This window comes from Amblyraja radiata, chromosome 2 (genome assembly GCF_010909765.2).
Source record: "Amblyraja radiata isolate CabotCenter1 chromosome 2, sAmbRad1.1.pri, whole genome shotgun sequence".
Classification (NCBI taxonomy): domain Eukaryota; kingdom Metazoa; phylum Chordata; class Chondrichthyes; order Rajiformes; family Rajidae; genus Amblyraja; species Amblyraja radiata.
The window spans coordinates 100,838,959-100,862,150 of NC_045957.1; the positions used below are offsets into that span (position 1 = coordinate 100,838,959).

At 43.2% G+C, this 23,192-nt stretch overlaps 1 protein-coding gene across 1 annotated transcript in view; it reads right to left on the minus strand.

Moving 5' to 3' along the window:
* The window catches only part of tmeff1 (transmembrane protein with EGF like and two follistatin like domains 1), a 226,512-nt gene extending 206,645 nt beyond the window's left edge, over positions 1–19,867 (minus strand). Inside the window, exon 1 of the mRNA XM_033012319.1 lies at positions 19,242–19,867. Within this exon, the coding sequence (XP_032868210.1) occupies positions 19,242–19,419 (178 nt within the window). The 5' untranslated portion in view covers positions 19,420–19,867. The remainder of the gene's footprint in view (positions 1–19,241) is intronic.
* Positions 19,868–23,192: the final 3,325 nt, after the last annotated feature.

A 23,192-nucleotide genomic window follows, 5' to 3' on the forward strand; every position in this document is an offset into this window, starting at 1 on the left:
CACTGGAGTTTCTGCACATCTCCTGATGAGCCATGATCTTATTAAATGGTGAAGTAGACTTGAGTGGCTTAAACCTACTCCTGATTCATGTCTATGTAACATTCCATTGTGGCTGAGAAAGCACACCACCTGCCACTTATTGAAAAAAATCTTCTGTTTTATGACAAATGGATTTCAGCATGGGTAAGTGAGAAATAATCGGTTGTGGATTTAAGTAAAATAAAATGCAAGACATTTTAAATGTATGTTTCGGAATTTAAAGCAGCAAAATGATTTTGAGAAGTCAAATCTACAGGCCATTAAAGCCAGTGAACATCAAAAAAACTGTTTTTTACAGCCAGAATAAAACGTGCAAATGTACAAATCTTTGTACAGACAAAATAAATGCAAGTCACAAAGTGCTGGAGGAACTCAGCGGGTCAGACAGCCTGATGCACTAAGTTCCTCCAGAGCTCCAGTGTTTTCCTCAAGGTCATAAGGTCATATGGTGGCATCCCTTGAAGGGATTAACAGAAACCCGTTGAAAGTTTATGAAGACACAGTGAGGTCACATTCAAACTGAACGAACAGCACCTCATTGTCTCCTTGGGTGGCCTACAACCCATTATCAGGAAAATGTGATTTTCCAATTTGCGCAGAAAATCACCCTCCCTCTTATCTACCCAGCTCCTAACATGCACATCTTTATTTTCAGTCCTTCTGTTCCCTTCATCTATTTCCTTCCCCCTCCTCCACTTGCTCATCACCCATCCCTCCCTGTTCTGGGAATATAATTTTTCTTCCACCAACCTCCCAGCACCATGTCGCTCCCATCTACCCACCATTCCTCCCACTTCCTTTTTTATTAAATTCCACCATTAGCACCCCTTTGGCTGCTCCAGATAAGGTTACTATAACCACCCTTCTCTCCCAGATAGGACTCATAACCATTCAACCCTTCCTCGTCTACATCCACTATCCTCTTGCTAATTCTTACCCCATCCCTTTTCCTCACCTCTTTCATAAGATCATAAGTGATACAAGATACATTTATTTGTCCCATGTACCAATTGGTACAGTGACATGTGTTGTCACCACACGGCCATACGAATAATAAAGAGCGCAGAACATGATTGACTTTAACACCGACATCCCCACACAGCGGAATCAAATTTTCCCACTGTGAGGGAAGGCTCTAAAATTCAGTCATCCTCCTCCGTTGTCCTCCGTTGTTCACCCGTGGTCGGGGGCTCCCGAACCCCTCGCAGTCGGCGCCACGGGCGGCCCGATGTTCAGGCCCTCTCGCCGGGATGATGGAACTCCAACGTCAGAACGGGAGAACCACCTCAACGGCATGGACATCCGAATTGGCCACTTCCTCCCGAATCTGCGCTGGTCAGAGATTCAATGCTGGCGGCCCTCGGCAAAGTGTCCCAGGACTCCTCGATGTTGGTCAGCGCCGCCCGCGCTGGGAGCTTCCAAACCCCAGCTCCGAGATGTTGATGCAGCAGGCCCAGCCGCTGAAGCTTTGGTCCAGTCCCCAGCAGGAAAGTCCGTGCCAATCCAGTTGGTAGGCTGCGAGGGGGGGGGGGGGGGGGGGGGGGGGGGGGGGGGGAGCAAGGACGCGACTCGGAGAATAGTTGCATCCTCGCCAGGAAGTGACTGGGAAACAGTTTCCCCCTTACTCTACCCCCCTCCCCCAGAAAGAAAAACTAAAGAAACCTCCAAAACACACTTTTAAAACTAAAAATACAAAAAAGATAGAGAAACAGACAGACTGTAGGCAGAGGCTGCCATCAATGTGGCGCCCCTAGCGAGAGTGATCGGAGCAGAATTAGGCCATTCGGCTCATCAAGTCTACTCTGCAATTCAATCATGGCTGATCTATCTCTCCCTCCTAACCACATTCTCCTGTCATCTCCCCATAACCTCTGACATCTGTACTAATCAAGAATCTATCTATCTCTCCCTTAAAAATATCCACTGATTTGGCCTCCAAAGCCTTCTGTGGCAAAGAATTGCACAGATTCACCACCCTCTAAATAAATGTCTCCTCCTTCCTAAAAGAATGTCTGAGGTTATGACCTCTAGTCCTAGACTCTCAAACTAGTGGAAACATCCTCTCCACATCCACTCTATCCAAGCCTTTCACGATTTTGTATGTTTCAATGAGGTCCCCCCCCCCCCCTTAGATAGAAAGGCAGAACATTTAACCCAAGATGGAAAAATCATATACTGGAGGGCATAGCTTTAAGGTGAGAGGGCAAATTTTATTTTACATGGAGAAAGGTGCGTGTCTGGAATATGCTTCCAGAGGTGGTGGTTGAAGCAGATATGATGGTGGCATTCAAAAGACATTAGAATAGACATGTGGACATTCAGGGACTGGAGATACATTGTGTACAGGCAGATAAGAGTGGGTCATGGCATCATGTTCAGCACAGACATCGTGTACCACAAGACCTGTTCTTGTGCTGTACTATTATATGATTTATGTTCAATTCTGAGTGCAGAATATAGTTTTCAGCATTGTAGCGCAACAGTTCTGGAGCCAAAGTCTGACAATAACAGATATCAAATAACAAAATTTATACATGAACAAAGTTATACATATACAAAGTTGACTAATCTGATCTAACTTTTTTCTAAAACATTCTATTCCATCATTAGAGAAAATGAAAATGAACCAGTTGCCATTCACAACACAATTTTATGACTGGAGATAAGTGGGGATTAGGTTCTTCCAGCAGCAGCGGTAAATCCCTCAACATTATTACAGCACCACAGATGTTATAATAACTATGTGTTAGCTGTTCACTTTGAGGCAACTTTCCACATATGCTTGATTATTTACTTTAGTTACCACTGCTTTGACATTTGATGTATATTCCACTAACTATACATGAAAAGAAGCAATACATTAAAATATATATATTTTGCCACAGACAAGATCTATGTATTTATGGCACAACTTGAATCTGGTATTTTCAAAATATTCCATTTCAAAGCCAGCAATTTCAATGAAAAAAATATCTAAAGCGATCTTTAATTCAAACCAGAAAAAAACATGCTGAAATTACCAGCGTCTCTACATTGCACTATGATAATATACAAGCAAAAAGTAATGAATATTCCTTGAAAAGTTTCATCTCCATTTACCGAATACACTTTGTGGCAGATTTACTGGAGTCTGTAACCATTATGACAACAATAAAGATATTTTTTACATTAAACTTTCTACTGGTTTTATAACACTGGCTCACGAATGTGTTATATTTATAAGGAAAATAATCCATTTGAATTTGCCATCAAGTATAATAGTAAAATTCCAAAATGCCGTCTCGTCATTGTCAAAGATTGTCACGTCATTACATTTTCCATCATAAACAGATAATAGAGAAGTAGTCTTTTTTTGTCTTTGGCAGGGAACTTCCGAGATTTGCATGTACTGTAAATCTCTTGCTCAGATTTATAGTTAACATAATTTTATAACTCATTCATTCATTAAAACTGGATTTCAATCAAATATTTGTTGCACAGAAATCTAGAAACAAGATCGAATTTTTAATACTGTGAAATGATACCAGGATCCTAAATCATTTCATCTTCAAATAGCATGACATTAGCTGCCTATGACCAAAATAACGTTTTGGCACTTAAAAAATCTGAAGATCTATTTCAATTTGATGCCATATCCAAAAAAAGGCTAGTATGAATCTCACTGGACTTTTTCCAAGTCATAGAAACATAGAAAACAGGTGCATGAGTAGGCCATTCGGCCTTCGAGCCAGCACCACTATTCGATATGATCATGGATGATCATCCAAGATTTGTACCCTGTTCCTGCTTTCTCCCCATATCCCTTGATTCCTAAGAGCTATATCTAATATCTTGAATACAATAAGTCCTGTATGTTTGTATTCAGAACATCATAATTCATCAATTTTACTTCGGAGTCACGTGAGTGACTTCGTGAAGAACCCCGCCTACGGCGCATGCGTGTCATATCGCATACACGCATTGAACGTGTCGGACCTGGGGAGGACGTCCCCTTGAACGGGAGAGGTAAAAAGCCGGTCGACGGCAGGTAAGTGATTCTGCATTTTCACCGTTTTTTAGGAATGGATAGAGGACGCAGAAAGGCTGTGAAGAAGCTGCAGGATGTCGGCGGTAAAGGTGCCGGGGACCCGCAGCAGCAGCCGACGGCACAGGCAGTTTGCGTTGAGCCAGCTGTGCCAGATTCAAACCCCGCGCCGGGAAAAACTAATTCTAGACCGGGCGGGAAGGCGAAACGCAAAACGAACCGCTGGGAAAGTGAGCCCGAAAAATCGCCGGTAAATACTTACTTGTATAGCAGTGATGATGACCAGCTGCAGGGCATAGAGCAGCCGGCAGCGATCGCATCTGCAGAGCTCGGAAAACAGTACGAGTGGCTGCAGCATGTGGGGCCGTCATCTATCTGTTTGGAGGAGTACCGGGACGGCGAAAAAACGGCGTTTGCAGCGGCCGGGAGCAACCAGAGCCGGTAGGCATGGCGACGAGTTGCGATTTAAACCGCGTGCGACTAGTGCCCGAGGGCACGAAAGTCGGCAGGAGCGGTGGGCTAAAAAGAAACACCCGCGAGCGACTAGTGCGGGAGAGCACGAAAGTCGGCTGGAGCGGTTGTGGGAGGAACATCTCCATAGTGTCAGGCTCCAGAAAATGGATAAAAGCCGCACACATACAGGTGTAAGTCCCTCAGAGCATGGCCAGAAAAGGCTGCTGGACATATCATCCTCATCTGAAGAGGGTGTTCAAGGGCTGCCTGACTCGGACTCTGAACAAGAGTCAGAGCCACGTTCCCATATGGAGGATGAGGGAACACAGTTGCTGGACATGGTGCACACATATTTCCAGCAAGAAGAAACTGGAAAAGACCTAGAGGCCAGGATGGCGGCCAGCATTGATTATATGACGACCCATCACCTCAAAACTGATACCTTAGCTGAGGTATGGGCAAGACATTTACCTCCGCGAAATTGTGCGGCTCTGAATGTACCCAAGGTGAACCGAAGCATTTGGAGACACGTGGGGCAGGATATTCGGAGTCTGGATATAAAAATACAGAATGCTAGTAAAGGACTCTCGGCGGGTATAACAGCTTTGGCCCGTACGCTGGAAAATGTGGATATGTCCAATGACATGAAAGACGCTTTAGCACTGTTTTGCAATGTTCAATTTGAACTGAACAACATCAGGAAAGGGGCTATTCAGCCAACGTTAGACCCAAAATTTGCAATCCTGTGCAAACAGAAAGCCATAAAACCTCAAAATTTGTTGTTTGGGGGTGACCTATCAAAACAGGTCAAAGATTTGGAGGAAGAGGCCAAAACGTTGGGCCTAATAAAAGCGACCAAAGGATATGTCGGAAAACGGTATCATCCTTATGGGACGACTAAAAAAGCAAGTACTAGTATGTATAGTACGAAAAATTGGAGAGAGGCCAGAGGAAACCAGCAACAGCGTCCTTTTTTAGGGGTTGGCCCGGGACGCCCACAATGGAAAATGCGGAAGCCTCCACTTCAACATTTACCCCACTTTCAACCTCAAGGCCCTCCGCAACCTCGGTTAAGACCAAGAAAGTAACACCACCGATAACCATGGAGGTAGGTGGGTCTGTGCCTCAAAAATTAATAAGGAGCACAGAACTTGGAGGGAGGTTGCAATTTCATTTGGAAGCATGGTGTAAGTTAACTGTGGATAGGTATATCCTTAGCAGTATTAAGGGATATCTTATAGAGTTTATACACATACAAGAACCTCCAGTACAACATACACCGGACAGAACTTATATGCTTACCAAATTAGACAGAGCTAAAGCAAAAATTGAAATACAAAGGTTGTTCACGAAAGGAGTAATGGAAAAAACCAAACATGAACAACAGGAATTTGTCTCAAATATATTCATTAGACATAAGAAAGATGGGGGTTGCCGGATAATTATTGATTTATCAACACTTAATAAGTTTGTACAATATGCTCATTTTAAAATGGATACTTTTAGTACTGCTACAGAGCTAGTGTCGGCAGGCTACTTTATGGCAAGTATTGATCTGCAAGATGCTTACTATACGGTACCCATCAGAGAAGAACACAGACGGTTTTTGAAATTTAATTGGATGGGTCAGCTTTGGCAATACAAGGCGCTACCAAACGGGCTAACGTCAGCCCCTAGATTATTCACAAAAATTCTTAAACCAGCTTTGGCATTTTCTTAGACAACAAAACTATAGAGTGATGGCATATTTGGATGATATCTTGATTGTGGGGAAAACTTATGAATTGGCTAGTAGAGCAGTGGTTGCCACAAGAAAATTGATGGAACAGCTGGGATTCATTATCCATCCAATTAAGTCAAGATTAACACCTGCAACTAATATTGATTACTTGGGGTTCACTATTAACACACTTGATATGTTAGTGACTTTACCTATAGGGAAAGCCACTGAGTTCCAAAAGGATTGCACAGAGCTTATTAATACCGTTAAACCATCCATTAGACGGGTAGCCAGGATTATTGGGAAAATTATAGCCACGTTTCCTGCCATTCAATTTGGACGATTGCATTACCAAAATTTACAGAGAGAAAAAATTAGAGCACTAAAAATTAATAGAGGCCATTTTGATAGGCCTATGGAGCTAACAATTAGAGCTATAAAAGAACTACAATGGTGGGAAATGGTGTATCCAAAGGAATATTTGGTTATCGGCTACGTATCTACCAGGGATACTTAATTCAGTGGCAGACGCCAGGTCACGAAAATTTAATGAAAATACGGAATGGATGTTAGACAGAAAGATATTTGCTGATATCACAGCAAAGTACGGAAGGCCGGATATTGATCTTTTTGCATCCAGGTTAAATCATCAGTTACCTAGGTATATATCATGGGAACCAGATCCTGAGGCAGAAGCTACAGATGCATTCTCTTTGCACTGGGGGAAATGGTTCATTTATGCATTTCCTCCTTTCTGCCTCATCAATCGGGTACTACGGAAAATTCAGCTAGACTCGGCATCTGGGATTCTCATAGTACCTGATTGGCCTACCCAACCATGGTTCTCGGTGCTGCAGGATTTGGTGCTTACACCATATATTACTTTAAAACATAGTCCTCAGTTGCTGGTGCATCCGGTGACTGGGGACAGCCATCCTTGCCATAATTATCTAAATTTATTGGTTTGTAGACTCTGAAGGAACCATTTCGGCATATGGGTTTATCTGATAGAACTGTGGACATGATCACAGCAGCACAGAGACTTTCCACTCAAAAACAATATTTATGTCATGTCAAGAAATGGACTAAATACTGCCTGGACAACAATCTAGACCACAGAAAGGTGGATATTCCAGCTGTCCTAGAATTCCTCACAAGCCTGCACTTTGAAGGACTCAGTTACAGCACGGTCAATAGTGCTAGGAGTGCCTTGTCCAGTTATTTATGGGAAGGCACAGAAAGACAGGGTGTCGGCTCACATCCTCTAGTAATAAAACTGCTACGAGGCATCTTTAACACTAACCCACCAAGGGCTAGATATAGCCAAATCTGGGATGTGAGCGTAGTCCTAAAAATGTTACGGAATTGGTCACCGGCTACGGCATTACCGCTAAACTATCTAACTATGAAAATGGTTATGCTTATGGCGCTGGTCACAGCGCAAAGGGTCCAGTCATTACAGAAGTTAAGATTGGATAACTTGACGGAGGCGACAGGAAGGCTGATTTTCGTGATCCAGGGCCTTATTAAGCAAAATAGACCAGGATCAGCGGGTCAGGTGATAGAGTTCATAGCCTATCCACAGGATGAACGTCTCTGTGTAGTAAAACACATCATGTTATATATGGACAGAACGAAGGCTATCAGAGGCAATGAAAAGGCTCTTTTAATTAGCCATAAGAAGCCATACCATAAAGTCTCGACTCAGACCATTTCACGGTGGCTGAGATATTGCTTAGTTCAGGCAGGAGTGGACACTAATGTATTCAAATCTCACTCCACCAGGGCTGCATCTACATCAGCAGCTAATCGCCTGGAGGTACCGATGGACAATATCCTCAGAACTGCAGGATGGTCATCAGAGAAAACGTTTCGCACATATTACAACAAACCAGTTAGAAAAGAAGAAACGTTTTCGGGCAAAATTTTGAGTTCTATTTAATTTACACCTGAAGCTTATAAGGTTTATAAATTGATTTAATACATATTATTTACAATTTTTGCTTAAAAATGTTGGTATCATTGTGTTTTTTTTTTTAAATACCAGTAACAATTTCTCCCAAACTACCAAGGCAGTTGTGAAGATTGGACTCGTTCCACGGCATGAGGTCACAGAGCTTTGAAGTCTTCACGAAGTCACTCACGTGACTCCGAAGTAAAATAGTAAGATTAAACGAGAACTTACCAGTTTGAAGTTTGATCTTTATTTTATGAGGAGGAACGTTGAGGGAATACGTGCCCTCCGCTCCCACCCTTATATGGTCATATCTTAAACTGGTATCTCTTTAATAATCTTACTATCTTAGGTCATTATTTTCTATCTGTGACCTCACACCGCTGCTTTGAAGAATGACACGCATGCGCCGTAGGCGGGGTTCTTCACGTATTCCCTCAACGTTCCTCCTCATAAAATAAAGATCAAACTTCAAACTGGTAAGTTCTCGTTTAATCTTACTATTCTATGCACGTTCCTCAGCAAACAAAAAAACTGACAATGTAACGGAGAGCAGTAACTAGAAAATTAATATAAAGAGGATTAGATTCAGAATAATTTACTTTCTGTCAGTAGCTTTCACACACAAATACTATGGTTAAAAAAATGTATTTGAAAGAGTATTTGATCAAATGCATTTATCTAAAATACATTATACTGAAGTGAATGAGCTGTGCATGAAAATCTTTTAACCAACATGGGGTTTGATCTTGCATGCATTTGTTACACATGCTCTACTCAGTGGAGTCTACTGAAATGAGAGGTGTATGTTGCGTCGCAGAAGGGAGGTTAATGAATTTCATTCAATGTGTAGCATGGTCTGGTGACCTCCTGCTAATGAAATGAAACACTGCCCGATGTTCACCTTGTACATGACACAAAGAAATCTAAAAACTGACAAAATGTTTACACAGAGTAATTGATCTTATAAGTGCATCGAGAGGTTCGAATAAATCATGAAACGTGGAAATTATAGTTTTAAGATTTGTAAGTAAAAATTGAATCCTGTGGCTAGGTAATGGTAGGTACACAAAATTGCTGGGGAAACTCAGCGGGTGCAGCAGCATCTATGGAGCGAAGGAAATAGGCGACGTTTCGGGCCGAAACGTCGCCTATTTCCTTCGCTCCATAGATGCTGCTGCACCCGCTGAGTTTCCCCAGCAATTTTGTGTACCTTCGATATTCCAGCATCTGCAGTTCCCTTTTGAACACTAGGTAATGGTAGTTTAGTTTAATTTAGTTTAGTCATACAGCGCGGAAACAGGCCGTTCGGCCTACCGAGTCCACGCCAACCAGCGATCCCCGCACATTAACACTATCCTACACACACGAGGGACAATTTACAATTATACCAAGCCAATTAACCTACAAACCTGTAGGTCTTTTGAGTGTAGTTAGATACGGGATATCCCGGAGAAATCCCATGCAGGTCAAGTGGAGAACATACAAACTCCTTACAGACAGCAGGACCCCATAGCAGGACCTCATTGAACCCGGGCCTATGGCACTGTAAGGCAGCAGCTCTACCGCTGTGCCACCATGCCACCCCTATTTATCCTATTTTGCAGCAGATGTTCCTTCATATAATGAGCATGGCTCCTATTGTATTGTTTGTTTTACTGCACGACCAGTGCAAGTTTAGGGCACCTCAAAGGAGGGCATAAATAAATCACATTCCTGAGAAGAAACAGACCTGATTTTCAGCTGCGGGCCATTGATACTGGATTGGCCAGCTGTGGGTTGTGAAAGCCCATCAATATTGTCCACAACATCCAACAGATGCAAGAAGGGATGGATGTTTGCTTCCTGCTGGAGGGGTGTTATATCAGCTAGACAACCTAGATAATTGTTGTGAAACTCAGAGACGCAATTTCCAAAAGTAATTCCAATCTCTTATTTTCTATTGCCCATAGAAATGACAATTTCTATACAATGCAATGTGTATACAATGCAATTTCTGACACCTATGATGCAAAATAGGAAATGCGGTTGTAGAATGTGATTTAATTATCAAGGACAGCACAGAAACATAGCTGTAGAGCAGCTGCCTCATAGCACAACAGACCCGGGTTCAATCCTAACCCTGGGTGCTGTCTGTGTGGAGTTTACATTTTCGCCCTGTAACTGCGTGGGTTTCAGCCGGGTGCTCTCTTTTCCTCTCACAGACATGTTGCATGTGTTGGTTATTGACCACTGTAAATTGTCTTGAGGGTGAAGGAGTAGATGAGAAAGCAGAAGATAACATAGAACTAGTGTTAACGGGTGATCAATGGTCAGCGTGGACTCCGTGGGCTGAAGGGTCTGTTTCCATGCCGTATTCCTAAAGTAATACAAATTGCCCAGCAATGAAACAGCAAGTGCCCTGTTCAAAACTATCACAATTCTCTGTGTTGATAACAAGGTTTAAGATATTAATTCTATAGCTGTAGCCATACTAACATCAGGCTTTGCAATTACAAACTGTGCTCCCTGTTTACTAATAATACAATGTACATGGCTCTAATTCAGGCAATCTGTCCCAGGTATTAATCAGGGTCAAAATTAGAATGAAAGATTATTTTTCATGATGTGATTTTCTCTTTCTGCCTACATTCTCCTTTGGTTGACTTTGCTTCAATTTATTTTTTTGGTATCCTCTCTCACAAATATTTTGTACTGTTTCTTATCCTTTAGATTGTCCTTGACTCATACTTTCTCCTCTTGCTTAATTCTCACATTATTCTTGCCTATTTTCTTCATGTTGCCTCTTAAAAGTTTCCCATCAATTGCCCTCCCCTCTAGGAATCGCTATTTGATTGCTTTTTACTCTCTCTTTCTCTTAAGGTATTCGGCCTTTCTTTTTGCTGGTCTGGTACTTCCTACATTATTCAAAACGTTTTCTCCATTTCTATATTTCTATTGCTTTCTGTTCTGATGAATGATTTCAGACCCCAAAAGTGAACTGTTTTACATTCCACACATGCTGCCTGATCTGCTGAGAGTCTTTATCTACAATGAGAACTGGAAGTTAACCTATAGCTCAAATGTTTGATGACTAAAGTATTTCGGGAGAGAATTGTAACTGAGGTCAATGCAAGGCAAAATGAACCAGATATAAATGCACAGACTTAAGGGCCGTCCCACGAGCATGCGACTCCATGCGGCAAGCGCGACTTAACGTGGTCGCTTGAGCCGTACGGCCTCCCGGGGCCAGTCCGAATTCGATCGCCGGAGCCATATGGATATGTGTGGAGCTGGTCCCGACATCACGCGGGACTCCGAAAAACTGACCGTGTTCAAAAATTCCGCGCGGCAACGGCCTACTAGCCCGCAGCCGCCTCGACGCCGTACGCACCGCCTCGACGGGCGTGCGCAGCGTCTCGACGCAGTACACAGCGTCTTGACACCGTACGTCACCGCGGACTTCGCTCGAACTTCACGTCACTCACTCGTCCTCCGCGCGGCACCCACTTCCGGTTTGGTCGCGCTTGCCGCTTGCAGATCGCATGCTCGTGGGACAGGCGCTTTAGTTTAGTTTGGTTTGTTGTCACATTTACTGAGGTACAGTGAAAGGCTTTTTTTGTTGTGTACTATCCAGTCAGCAGAAAGACAATACATGATTACAATCAAACTGCCTACAGTTTACAGCATAGTTATAGTATGTCATGAAAGATTGCAGATCCATTTCTGGGACCAGCACACAGAGAGTCGCCAAGCTTGAGCACCATCTATCTTGCTTCAGCCACTTAAACCCATCAGGATGGTTATGGTTACATTTCCCCCTCCATAACTCCCTGTATTTGGGTGAAGGCAGAATTGTAAATCATCTTCTTCTCTCGGCATGATGAAACTGGAAATCCCACTCTAGGTTTGACACAACAAAGTGAAGGTCAGCCAAAGGAAGAATTCTGGAACTGGGGACTCAATGCAACATGGACGGTTTAATTATTATATTAATATTATGTTTCCTGTATTATTTATTTTATTACGGTATAATTTGGGTGCATAATATGATAATAGTGAATTTCCTGTGATGTTGTGCTTTTTGCATTAACCAACTAAATTATAAAATCATGCTGTAACATTACTAAAACAGAGGTATATTTTCATAGATCAAAAGGAATTTTAGAAACAGGTTTTCAGCCTAATGTGTTTTTGCTGGTCATAAATGACCTATCTACCCTAATCCCATATAGCAGCGCTGGGTGCATATTCCTGCAGGTCACATATCTTCAAAACATCTCATAGAAACATACAAAGATAGAAAATAGGTGCAGGAGGAGGCCATTCGGCCCTTTGAGCCAGCACCGCCATTCATTATGATCATGGCTGATCGTCCCCAATCAATAACCCGTGCCTGCCTGCTCCTCATATCCCTTGATTCCACTAGCCCCTGAGCTCTATCTAACTCTCTCTTAAATCCATCCAGTGATTTGGCCTCCACTGCCCCCTGTGGCAGGGAATTCCACAAATTCACAACTCTCTGGGTTAAAACGTTTTTTCTCACCTCAGTCTTAAATGGCCTCCCCTTTATTCTAAGACTGTGGCCCCAGGTTCTGGACTCACCCAACATTAGGAACATTTTTCCTGCATCCAACTTGTCCAGTCCTTTTATAATTTTATATGTTTCTATTAGATGCCCCCTCATCCTTCTAAACTCCAGTGAATACAAGCCTAGTCTTTTCGATCTTTCCTCATATGACAGTCCTGCCATCCCAGGGATCAATCTCGTGAACCTACGCTGCACTGCCTCAATCACAAGGATGTCCTTCCTCAAATTAGGAGACCAAAACTGTAGACAATACTCCAGGTGTGGTCTTACCAGAGCCCTATACACTGCAGAATAACCTCTTTACTCCTATACTGAAATCCATTTGTTATGAAGGCCAACATTCCATTAGCTTTCTTCACTGCCTGCTGTACCAGCACGCCAACTTTCAGTGACTGGTGTACATGGACGCCCACGTCTCACTGCACCTCCCCCTTACCTAAACTAACCCCATTGAGATAATAATCTGCCCCCTTGTTTTTGCCGCCAAAGTGGATAACCTCACATTTATCTATATTATACTGCATCTGCCAGGCATCTGCCCACTCACTCAACCTGTCCAGGTCACCCTGCAACCTCCTAACATCCTCTTCAGAGTTCACACTGCCACCCAGCTTTGTGTCATCCGCAAACTTGATAGTGTTGCTCCTAATTCCCTCTTCCAAATCATTAATATATATGGTAAACAGTTGCGGCCCTAACACCGAGCCTTGCGGCACTCCACTCGCCACTGCCTGCCATTCTGAAAAGGACCCGTTCACTCCTACTCTTTGCTCCTGTCTGCCAACCAATTTTCTATCCATGTCAACACCCTACCCCCAATACCATCCAGTCTCCTGTGCGGGACCTTATCAAAGGCTTTCTGAATGTCTAGATACACTACATCCACTTGCTCCCCTTCATCCATTTTACTTGTCACATCCTCAAAAAATTCCAGAAGATTAGTCAAGCATGATTTTCCTTTCATAAATCCATGTTGACTTGGACTAATCCTTTTACTGCTATCCAAATGCCCCATTATTACCTCTTTAATAATTGACTCCAGCATCTTTCCCACCACCGAAGTCAGGCTAACTGGTCTGTAATTCCCCGTTTTCTCTCTCGCTCCTTTCTTGAAAAGTAGGATAACATTAGCTATCCTCCAATCCACAGGAACTGATCCTGAATCTATTGAACATTGGAAAATGATCACCAATGCGTCCACTATTTCTAGAGCCACCTCCCTGAGGACCCTGGGATGCAGACCATCCGGCCCTGGGAATTTATCATCCTTCAGTCCCATTAGCCTACCCAATACTATTTCTCGCCTAATGAAATTTTTTTTAAGTTCCTCTACCCCTTTAGATCCTCTGTCCTCCAGTACATCTGGGAGATGGTTTGTGTCTTCCTTAGTGAAGACAGATTCAAAGTACCTGTCACTTTTTAAAGTACCACCAAACACTTTAAAAAATGTCATGCAAGTCTCTGTCACTGTCATACCTTTGGATAGTGAGTTCCAAATACCTATTGCCTCCCATATAATATACATATTTCCCCATCTTGTTACACCTCCTGAAATGCATTACTTCACATTTCTCCAGGTGAACCTATTTTCCAAATTTCTACCGAAATGACCAAAATCTCTTCTTCTCATTGTCAAATAGAAAGTCAATGAGAAAAGGGGGGTGGAGGGAGTGGGGGGTGGAGGAGGGGTGGAGGGATGATGGGTGGAGGGGGTGGAGAGGGGGGATGGCGAGGGGGGGAGCAGAGGTGGGGGGGGGGAGGAGAGAGCGGGGAGGAGAGAGGGGGAAGGGTTGGGGATGTGGGGAGGCTGCTGCTCTATGACCTGGGTAGGTGTTGCCTCTATTCCCTCCCTCTGTGTCCCCTCCCTTTCTGCCCCCCCCCCCCTCTCTGCCCCCTCCCTCTCTGCCCCCCTCCCTCTCTGCCCCCCTCCCTCTCTGCACCCCCTTCCCTCTCTGCCCCTCTTTCCTCTCTGCCCCCCCCCCCACTTCCGCTCTGTCCCTCCATCACTCTCTGCCCCCCCCTCCTACTCTGCCCCCCCCCCCTTCTCCCAATCCAATTTGAGTCTTCTGGTTGCCAGTCTCCATTAGCAATGAGAATGCCCTTATGTCTGAGTCACAACTTACAACCACAGGTTATCGGCCCCAAAAACCAAATCATTTACTTTTTCCAATTGCTTCCATTGCCTCCTGCTTAATTTGAAGCATTACTATGGCTGTAAAAAGCTATTTTCTAATGATCCTAGAGAGTTCCTTAAGATGGTTTGTTATGTTAAAGGTACCTTATGTAAACTAGCTGTTATTGCTAGGTATGCTGCGCCATGTAAAGGCCACAACAGAACATCTGATAACCCTGAGAGGTGGACAGGGGTGGGGCTAAATCTAAATTAATATATTGAGAATTAGGATGTTACAGCATTACTGTATAGTTTATTATTGTTATCGTGCGATAAAACTAATTTTGGTCAATATTGCTTTCAATTTTAAGGAATAGAGTGTTCTAACTCTTCTTAAAGATCTCTGTCGTTTATTATCAATGTTCTATTTTTCATCCCTTGTCCCTTTCTTCAACATCTTGCCCCTTATTATTTTGTCGTCTCCCCAATTATATTCTGCTTATCTCTCCGCATTTTACTTTCTTTTTGGGGAAGAGTTACCCACTGAGATCCATTTCCTTCAAAGACTTTTATGACACCACACTGTTTATCTGCACTAAACACATGCTACATAATTCTATAATGCATGCGTAGTTATAAATAAAAGCATTATTTTTATAGTCCAAATTAATACCACTGCACAAAATTGATTTAAGTAGATAACAATTATTGTTAATATGATGGTAATCTATATTGAGCAAAAATTATATCATGACTACTTTTTTTCAAGTCAGATGGTTTTTGGTCTGAAGACTACTTTACATGGATCTCACATCAATAATCTGTGCATAATTTTCCCAATGGGCCTATGCAAAGGTTTTGCAATTCAGATCTGAAAGCTATATCTTGTTTTTTCCGGTTCTTCAAAGCCTTAGTTTCTTCATGACTTTCAGAAGTCTATCCAATGTTTTTTTTAATAAGTCCTTATGAAAGTATATATAGAAATGGCAGGCAAATAGGATTAGACTGATTTAGTTGAATAGCTAACACTAGCAGAAATACAATGCACTGTATAAGCTATAAATTTGATGAAGTTAGTTTTCAACTTGTGAACAATGGGCAAGCAATATTGTAGTCTTTTCCTTCAATATGATACCAAAAGAACATTAATTACAAAAGCAAAATACTTAGATGATGAAAATCAGAATCTAAATATACTCAGTAAGTTAGGCAGCAACAAAAAGAGAAAATGGAACTGGCATTTCAAGCAGGTGACATTTCATTTGTTCTCAGGAGGTTAATAACCTAAAGCATTACGTCTCTTTCAAGATCTGTTTCTTGTTGTGGATGGCTTGCATCAGTCTGGTTCAGGCCAATTGATGGCTGTTCAAGCTATGCCAATGAGAGGAGATGAGTTCATCAAAACTGTATTGGGTGCATGTTGTTCCAGTACAAATAGATCTACCCCAGGCAGCTGAGAAACTGTCACTCAAGATCAACTAAAACAGAGATAGAAGAATCAAGGCAAAGAAAAACTTGCAGCCATATAGTATCTTTGATTATCGGAGGATAGGAAACAAAGTAGCAAATTTGTTCACAAGCTCTCATCAAAACACTGTGATTATGTTTGTTTCTGAATGAAGGATAAATACTGGGTGCAGCCATGGGGAAAACTATCCTGATGTAGGATCTTTTACACCAGCTGACAGAGCAGCCAGAGTCTCAATGTAGAGATTTATTCATTAAATTCTATACTGGGGTGCCAGTGCAAAAAGAACAACTCTGTAAATTTTGGAAAGTTACCTTCCTTCTTAGATCGGAAATTAAGAATAAGAGTCATGCTATAATTCTGTTCGTTACTCACAGATTCACAGGTTCACAGTCATAGAGTGCAGAATAGGCCCTTTGGCCCAACTCACCCTTGCTCCATTTACACTAGTTCCACCTGCTTGCATTTGGCTCATATCCCTCTAAACCTATCCTACCCATGTACTAATCTAAATGATTCTTAAACGTTGCGATAGCACCTGCCTTAATTACCCCCTCTGGCAGCTCATTCCATATACCCACCACCCTTTGTTACTCTAACACAAATGGTCTTTTTTACTTTTTCTGAATTCAAATGGACTAATCCCTTCTTTAAACTATGTTCAAGAACTTGGTTTTCAATTTGCTCCCAAAGTGTTTGTTTACTAACTCTTGATAAAATGCATGTCCAAGACATGGAAAGCTTGAGAAGGTGGAAAACAATGCAGTTTCCTGAGTGGACAATCTTTTGTCTCTGCCTAGTCTTTGTCTTCCCATCTCAGCCTTTATGTCATCAACACAGTTATAATAAGTTGACCAAACCTCTCCTCGCTCATTCTGACTGAACTGCTAACTTCCTGGCCTAACATGGTGCCTTCTTCTCCTTCCTTGAAACTAGAACCTATTGCTGAGCAACTTTCCAGCTAATTTTCCCTGGGCTCAGAACTGGGTTCCCTGGATTCACTGTGTCAATGATAGTAATAACCTGGGGTTCTTTGTGAGAATGCATCAAATTCATGCAGAATTAATGAAATGCTGGATCACTCTGATACACATAGTATCCCTAAATAATGATATCCACCCAAAGGGAAATTGCTATAAATTGCAATAACACCATGATCAATTTACTGGCGGTTGATTAAAAGTCAATTTGTCGATCCATTGTTACTTTTTGGAGAGAAAAAAAATGACTTAAGGAAGAAAGTTATGGATTGACTGTAATTAAGGATTTATAAAGAACAAAGAAAGACACAGGACAATTGTTAAAGTACTGACACCTAAATATCTCTATTCTGTTTAATTTGTTACTTTTCCAGAGTAGCGTGGCTCTTTGTATCCTGGAATATACGAGGTAAACTTGACAAAGTTAAATGCCTGGAGTGAAGCGACCACTGAGATGACCATGGTAGACAAAAAGGCTGGAGAAACTCAGCGGGTGAGGCAACATCTATGGAGCGAAGGAAATAGGCAACGTTTTGGGTCGAGACCCTTATATGTCCCCTGAGATGACCATTATATGTTCGATGATGATGGAACATATAAATAGTTTGAGGATGGAGCAAAGACCCGGCAACCAATTTGGGAATAAGGTTCGGGAAAAGTCAACAAACTAGAGTTGAATGATTTTTAGTCTGTTTTTGTTTTTCAGCTATCATTATGCCTAGGAAAAAAACATTATCATAAGATAAAAGTTTGGATTTGAAACATTGTTCACTCACACCAATGTTTTCGATGTTTGCTTTTACTATGGGATATGATTTTAAAAAATACACCAATTTTGTCTGAATTTTGTCATGAAATGTGACACAATTCATTAGGGATATCACTGGTTATTATGGATTTTCTATATTGCAGAGTAGGGCTCATTTCTTCGCGAATACATACTATTCTAAATAAGCATATCAAAAGCGTCAGAAAGAGCAACACACGTTAATTCTCAAACACACTCAAATCATTCAAGGCTCCAACCAAATATTTCATCTTTGCGTTTCTATTTCATTGATTCTAAAAGGCACACAGTTGAAACGGACTGTGTACGAATCCATTTAGCTATCAGTTGCATTGTGCCTCACGTCGTAAAGCTGAGTTCGCTACAGATCAACTTGGTGGGCTGGGGAAAGGGGGGTCGTTTAAAGGGTCTGTACGTTAAATTAACCAATAATGCTCCGACAGAAAACTAGTTCACACTCTACAGACAAAAAAACGGCTTAAGTTGAACAATGATAAGCAGAAAGTCCCTTTCCAAAACTGCGTGCAATCACTGATCTACAAAATTCAAATGGCACAATGACTGATGATTTCACCACGATGCACGATTTCACTATCAGGTGCACGTAAAAAGCCTGTTACAAACGTGTCTAAACAGGGGACCGACCCAAGATTTCTCGTTCAGCCTCTTATTTTTTTTGCTCTTTATGAACAAAAATAAATGAAACCTTTTGTTAAATATTTAATAGTGAAGGTCACGTGAAGTCCCGGGGGTGGGGGTGCTCCATCTTTCAATCTCATCGCCGGCCAAGGGACGGTCGGGGATGATGGGGGTGGGGTGGGTGGCATTCTCCGGGCGATGTTAAAGCACCTGCTACTCCCTTCTGCAAGATCCATTCAAAGGGCATATTAATGCGCGTCGGCAACACCAAAGCACCCAAGTGCTATCTTCGATCTGTCACATTCCACCCCCCCACCCCCCCCCCCCAGGAACCTACAACTGTCCCCTTCACAACAACAACAACAAGAACAGTCGCAGTGTTAAGTCCAGTTTCCACACGCGTTGGTCATTTAACTAATTCCGACCGTCTTTGTTCTCAGATGCCGAACGGAGTCAAAGCAAATGTTGCTCCCACTCTTTTGTGTCTCACCCACCTGAGCAATTGGCTCCCCTGCCTTTGCCGCTCTGACACTCGACGCTGGAGAGCGGGTTGGCGGGCAGCCCCGCCGGCAGGCTGCCCACAGCCAACACGGCGAACAGCCAGAGGCAACAGCACGCCGACGGTCCGGCTAACGTGCGCTGGGATGGGGCGAGCAACTCTGACACCACCATGGCCGGAGCGGAGATGAGCCGCTGGTTGAAGGCGAACAAGCCGGCGGCGAGTGGTCGGGGGAGGAGGGGACGGGGACACGGGGCAGGCGGCGGCTGTTCCTCAGCTAACGGGAAGAAGCGGTCGTGCTCGCCCTGTCGCTGCCGCTGCTGCTGCCGCTTCACTGTGTGCGTGCTCGGGACACGCCGCTGCCCCTTCCCGATCCGAATTCGTTCAAGCAGCTCCTCAGCACCCTCTCCCTGATTTGAGGTGGACGATGTTAATGAATGGTTCAGTCCTCCTTTTCTCTCGCCCTCTCTCTTTCTCTCCGCCCGCTCCTATCAGTGTCACTCTCACTCTATTTCCTCGGTTGTATCTCGCTGTTGCCTTCCCCACCTCGCAGCCGCACGGGGCGATTTCAGGGGGACTGAGCCACGGAAACAACAAAGGAGACGTCGGAGCTGGGGGGGTGTGGATGGGAGCGGATCACATGATCGCCGGGGGGAGGGCACACCAGTGGACACACTGACAGCCACCGAAACACCAAGCAACCCATCCCCATCTGCTCGCCTTAACTTCAGAGCCCAATGTCAAAGAATAACACAGAACCACCATCCTCCTCCCGACTTCTATGTGTGGCCGGGGCAGACAATAGAAACCGGCTATTGGTACCATTAGCTACATTTCTTCTCGTAAATGAAACATTATTGTTCAAAGCGTTCAGAGCTGAACAACGGGACAATAGGTGCATGCATAGTGGTGACACAGTGATGAAGTTACCGGACTCGTAACCCAGAGATCCGGACTCACACTGGGGACACAAGTTCAAATCGCATTTTCAAATCGCATTGGCAGCTTTGGGACCTAAAATCTGCACGGATGATACAGCAGCACCAGGGACCCGGGGTTCAATCCTCACCTCTGCTACTAGACTTTATATATTCTCCCTGCAGCCGTGTGGCTTTCCTCCGGATGCTCAGGTTTCCTCTCGTGTATCTGTAAATGTTTTCTGTAAATTACCACTGGAGTAGAATAATGACAAGACGAAGGTAGACACTGGAGTAACTCAGCGGGACAGGCAGTATCTCTGGAGAGAAGGAATGGGTGAAGTTTCGGGTCGAGACCCTTCTTCAGACAAGACGAGCTGTACTCTCATGAGGGAATGTTGCAGAGGGGACATTGGGACTGGTGGGGTTTCTCCGCTGAACTCCCACATCGGCTCGAAGTGCCGAAGGGCCTTATTCTATTTCGGATTAGCAACTAGGTATTGCTGGAATCCATGTCACTGGACGTGGATATGGATAAACAGCAGCGAGAAGACGGAGCCACTCATAAAATCATCACATTTCAGTTAGGGGTTTAGAGATTCAGCGAATCATCTATACGCCGGTCTGAAACGCCACGATTAGTAATTAGTAACTGAGAAGCAAATCACTTTGTGCGTATTGAGCAATGTATTGAATTACGGAGTCAGCTTGCTTTTCAAAATATTGATATAAAATCCCCCATATAAAACTTGACTTGCAATGCACTGTGCGCATTTTATTACCCTTCCATCACTAACCCTTTCTCGCACACACGCGCGCATTTATCGTGCGGATCAAGGGGTAGACTTCGTAATGAAATTTGATTTTCAAACACATAACAATTCTCCGGTTCAGTCAGCTCCGCGGTGACTACAAGGTGAACATAGAACAATATGTAGCTGGCAGGTTGGGTTGAGAATTTCACTATAACGTGTTTGTCAACCTACTCATTGAAATTTAAAACTACATATTACAAGGTGGCATTACGTATTTACGAGATTTTTTACAACAATGAGGCATTTTAAAATTAATCTGATTATTATTCCAGGGAAATAACTGTTCAGAAGTGACCGAATATGGGACCGCTCACCAAATTTAAATAGACACAAATATTCAGCGTGCTCTGGTTCACGCCCTGTCAGGCAATCAAGGGGAAATAACTGTTCAGTCTGCTCTAGTAAAGAGCACGGAAACACTTCCCACACATTCAGCGATTTCACTTGAAATGAGCGAAACAAAGGAGTATGGTTGGATGCACAGTGCAGGTCGGCGGTAGGCGAGATTCTAGCTGTGGTGATTTGGGTCGCGCCACATGCGTAAACTGGTGTGGTTTCCTATACGTGTATTCCTGTCCCGTACTAAAGCGATGACACTCAAGCACAAAATGTCTCTCCGCATCTTGTTACCGCCCTCCCCTTTCCTCTTAAGTTTCCTCCCTATAATGCGAGTTGGGCGAGAGATTGATGAGCCTCGATCTGTGAATCCTTCTCTCTCTGGCGAACCACGAGGCATTGCCTTTCCCGTTTGTCAAGGTGGAGCTGCTGAACATGCGTGGTGGAACTTGATCTTCGGGTCTCACAAGTACCAAAAAATAGTGGATCTGGAGACAGGTTGAAAGATATGCACGTTTTTAAACACTCACTCAGAGGATAAATTAGGACCTAGATGTTTTGAAGGTTGAATATGTATCACGATCCGCAAATATACATTGTGAAACCAAGTGATTAAAGTATTATATTTCGAGTAGAGCGTGGCTATGCTCAAAGAGCAGTATTGGGTCAGTGAGCCTCAACAGGGAACAACTTGCATTATATATCGACATCAATAATTAAAAATGTCCCAAAGTGCTGTTTACATAAACAACTGGAAATAAATGGACAGAAATAGTAGAAATTAAACGACAGTAATTCAAAAAATAATTCAAATTCACTGGCCAACGTTTTAATTTTGTCGGTGGTTTAAAAAAAAAGTTTAAAAAGGAAAGATCAAATTAAGACAAGGCAAACTGAAGTTTCTGTCAGCAACAATCGGGATACACGTCGGATAAATGGATTTATACGAGAGAGGAAAGGCCTTAGGCATTACTGAGATAGCCAGGGGGAGGGGCATTCATACAGATTGCGACAAAGACTTTGAATTTAGACGGTAGACAAAAATGCTGGAGAAACTCAGCGGGTGAGGCAGCATCTATGGAGCGAAGGAAATTTTCGGAGGGAGGAGGAGAACTTCTTCTAAGTAGGCATACCTTGAGGAGATTTCGCAGTGGTTTTCGGAGGGAGGAGATTTTGAATTTGGTGCGTTGACAAAGGAAACCACCAAAGATCAAAGAAAGCAAAAATGATGGGCTCTTGGGATTTCGTGCAGGAGAATAAATATTGGGACAACGGAAATCTGAAATAACTGCAGAAATGGATGGAAATACTCTACTGGCCAAATAGTACCTGTGGAAGGGGTGACATCTCAAATCAATGGTGCTCTGATCAAAATATGTGCAGATCCGGACATATGCAGCTGTTTTTTAAAACATAAATTGGAGCTTCACAAAAAGGCATAAATAATGGGCCTTTATTATTCAAGTAGGCAAGTATAGGACGAGTTGAGCTCAGGACAGAGCCTAGCAAGCAAACAAATCCTACAGACATATTCGCTACTCAGCACCTCATCTTTCTACGAGGTACTTCATGTAATAATAATCCCATATGGTTGACCCACTGAACCGAGTCTAGAGTAATAGAGTGATACAGTGTGGAAACAGGCCCCTCGACCCAACTTGCCCACACCGGCCAACATGGCCAAGCTACTCTTGTCCCACCTGCCTGTGCTTGGTCCCAATCCCTCCAAACTTGTCCTATCCATGTATCTGTCTAGCTGTTTCTTAAACGTTGGCATAGTCCCAGCCTCAACTACCTCTTCTGGCAGCTTGTTCCATACACTCACCACCCTCTGTGTGAAAAAGTTACCCCTCAGATTCCTATTCAATCTTTTCCCCT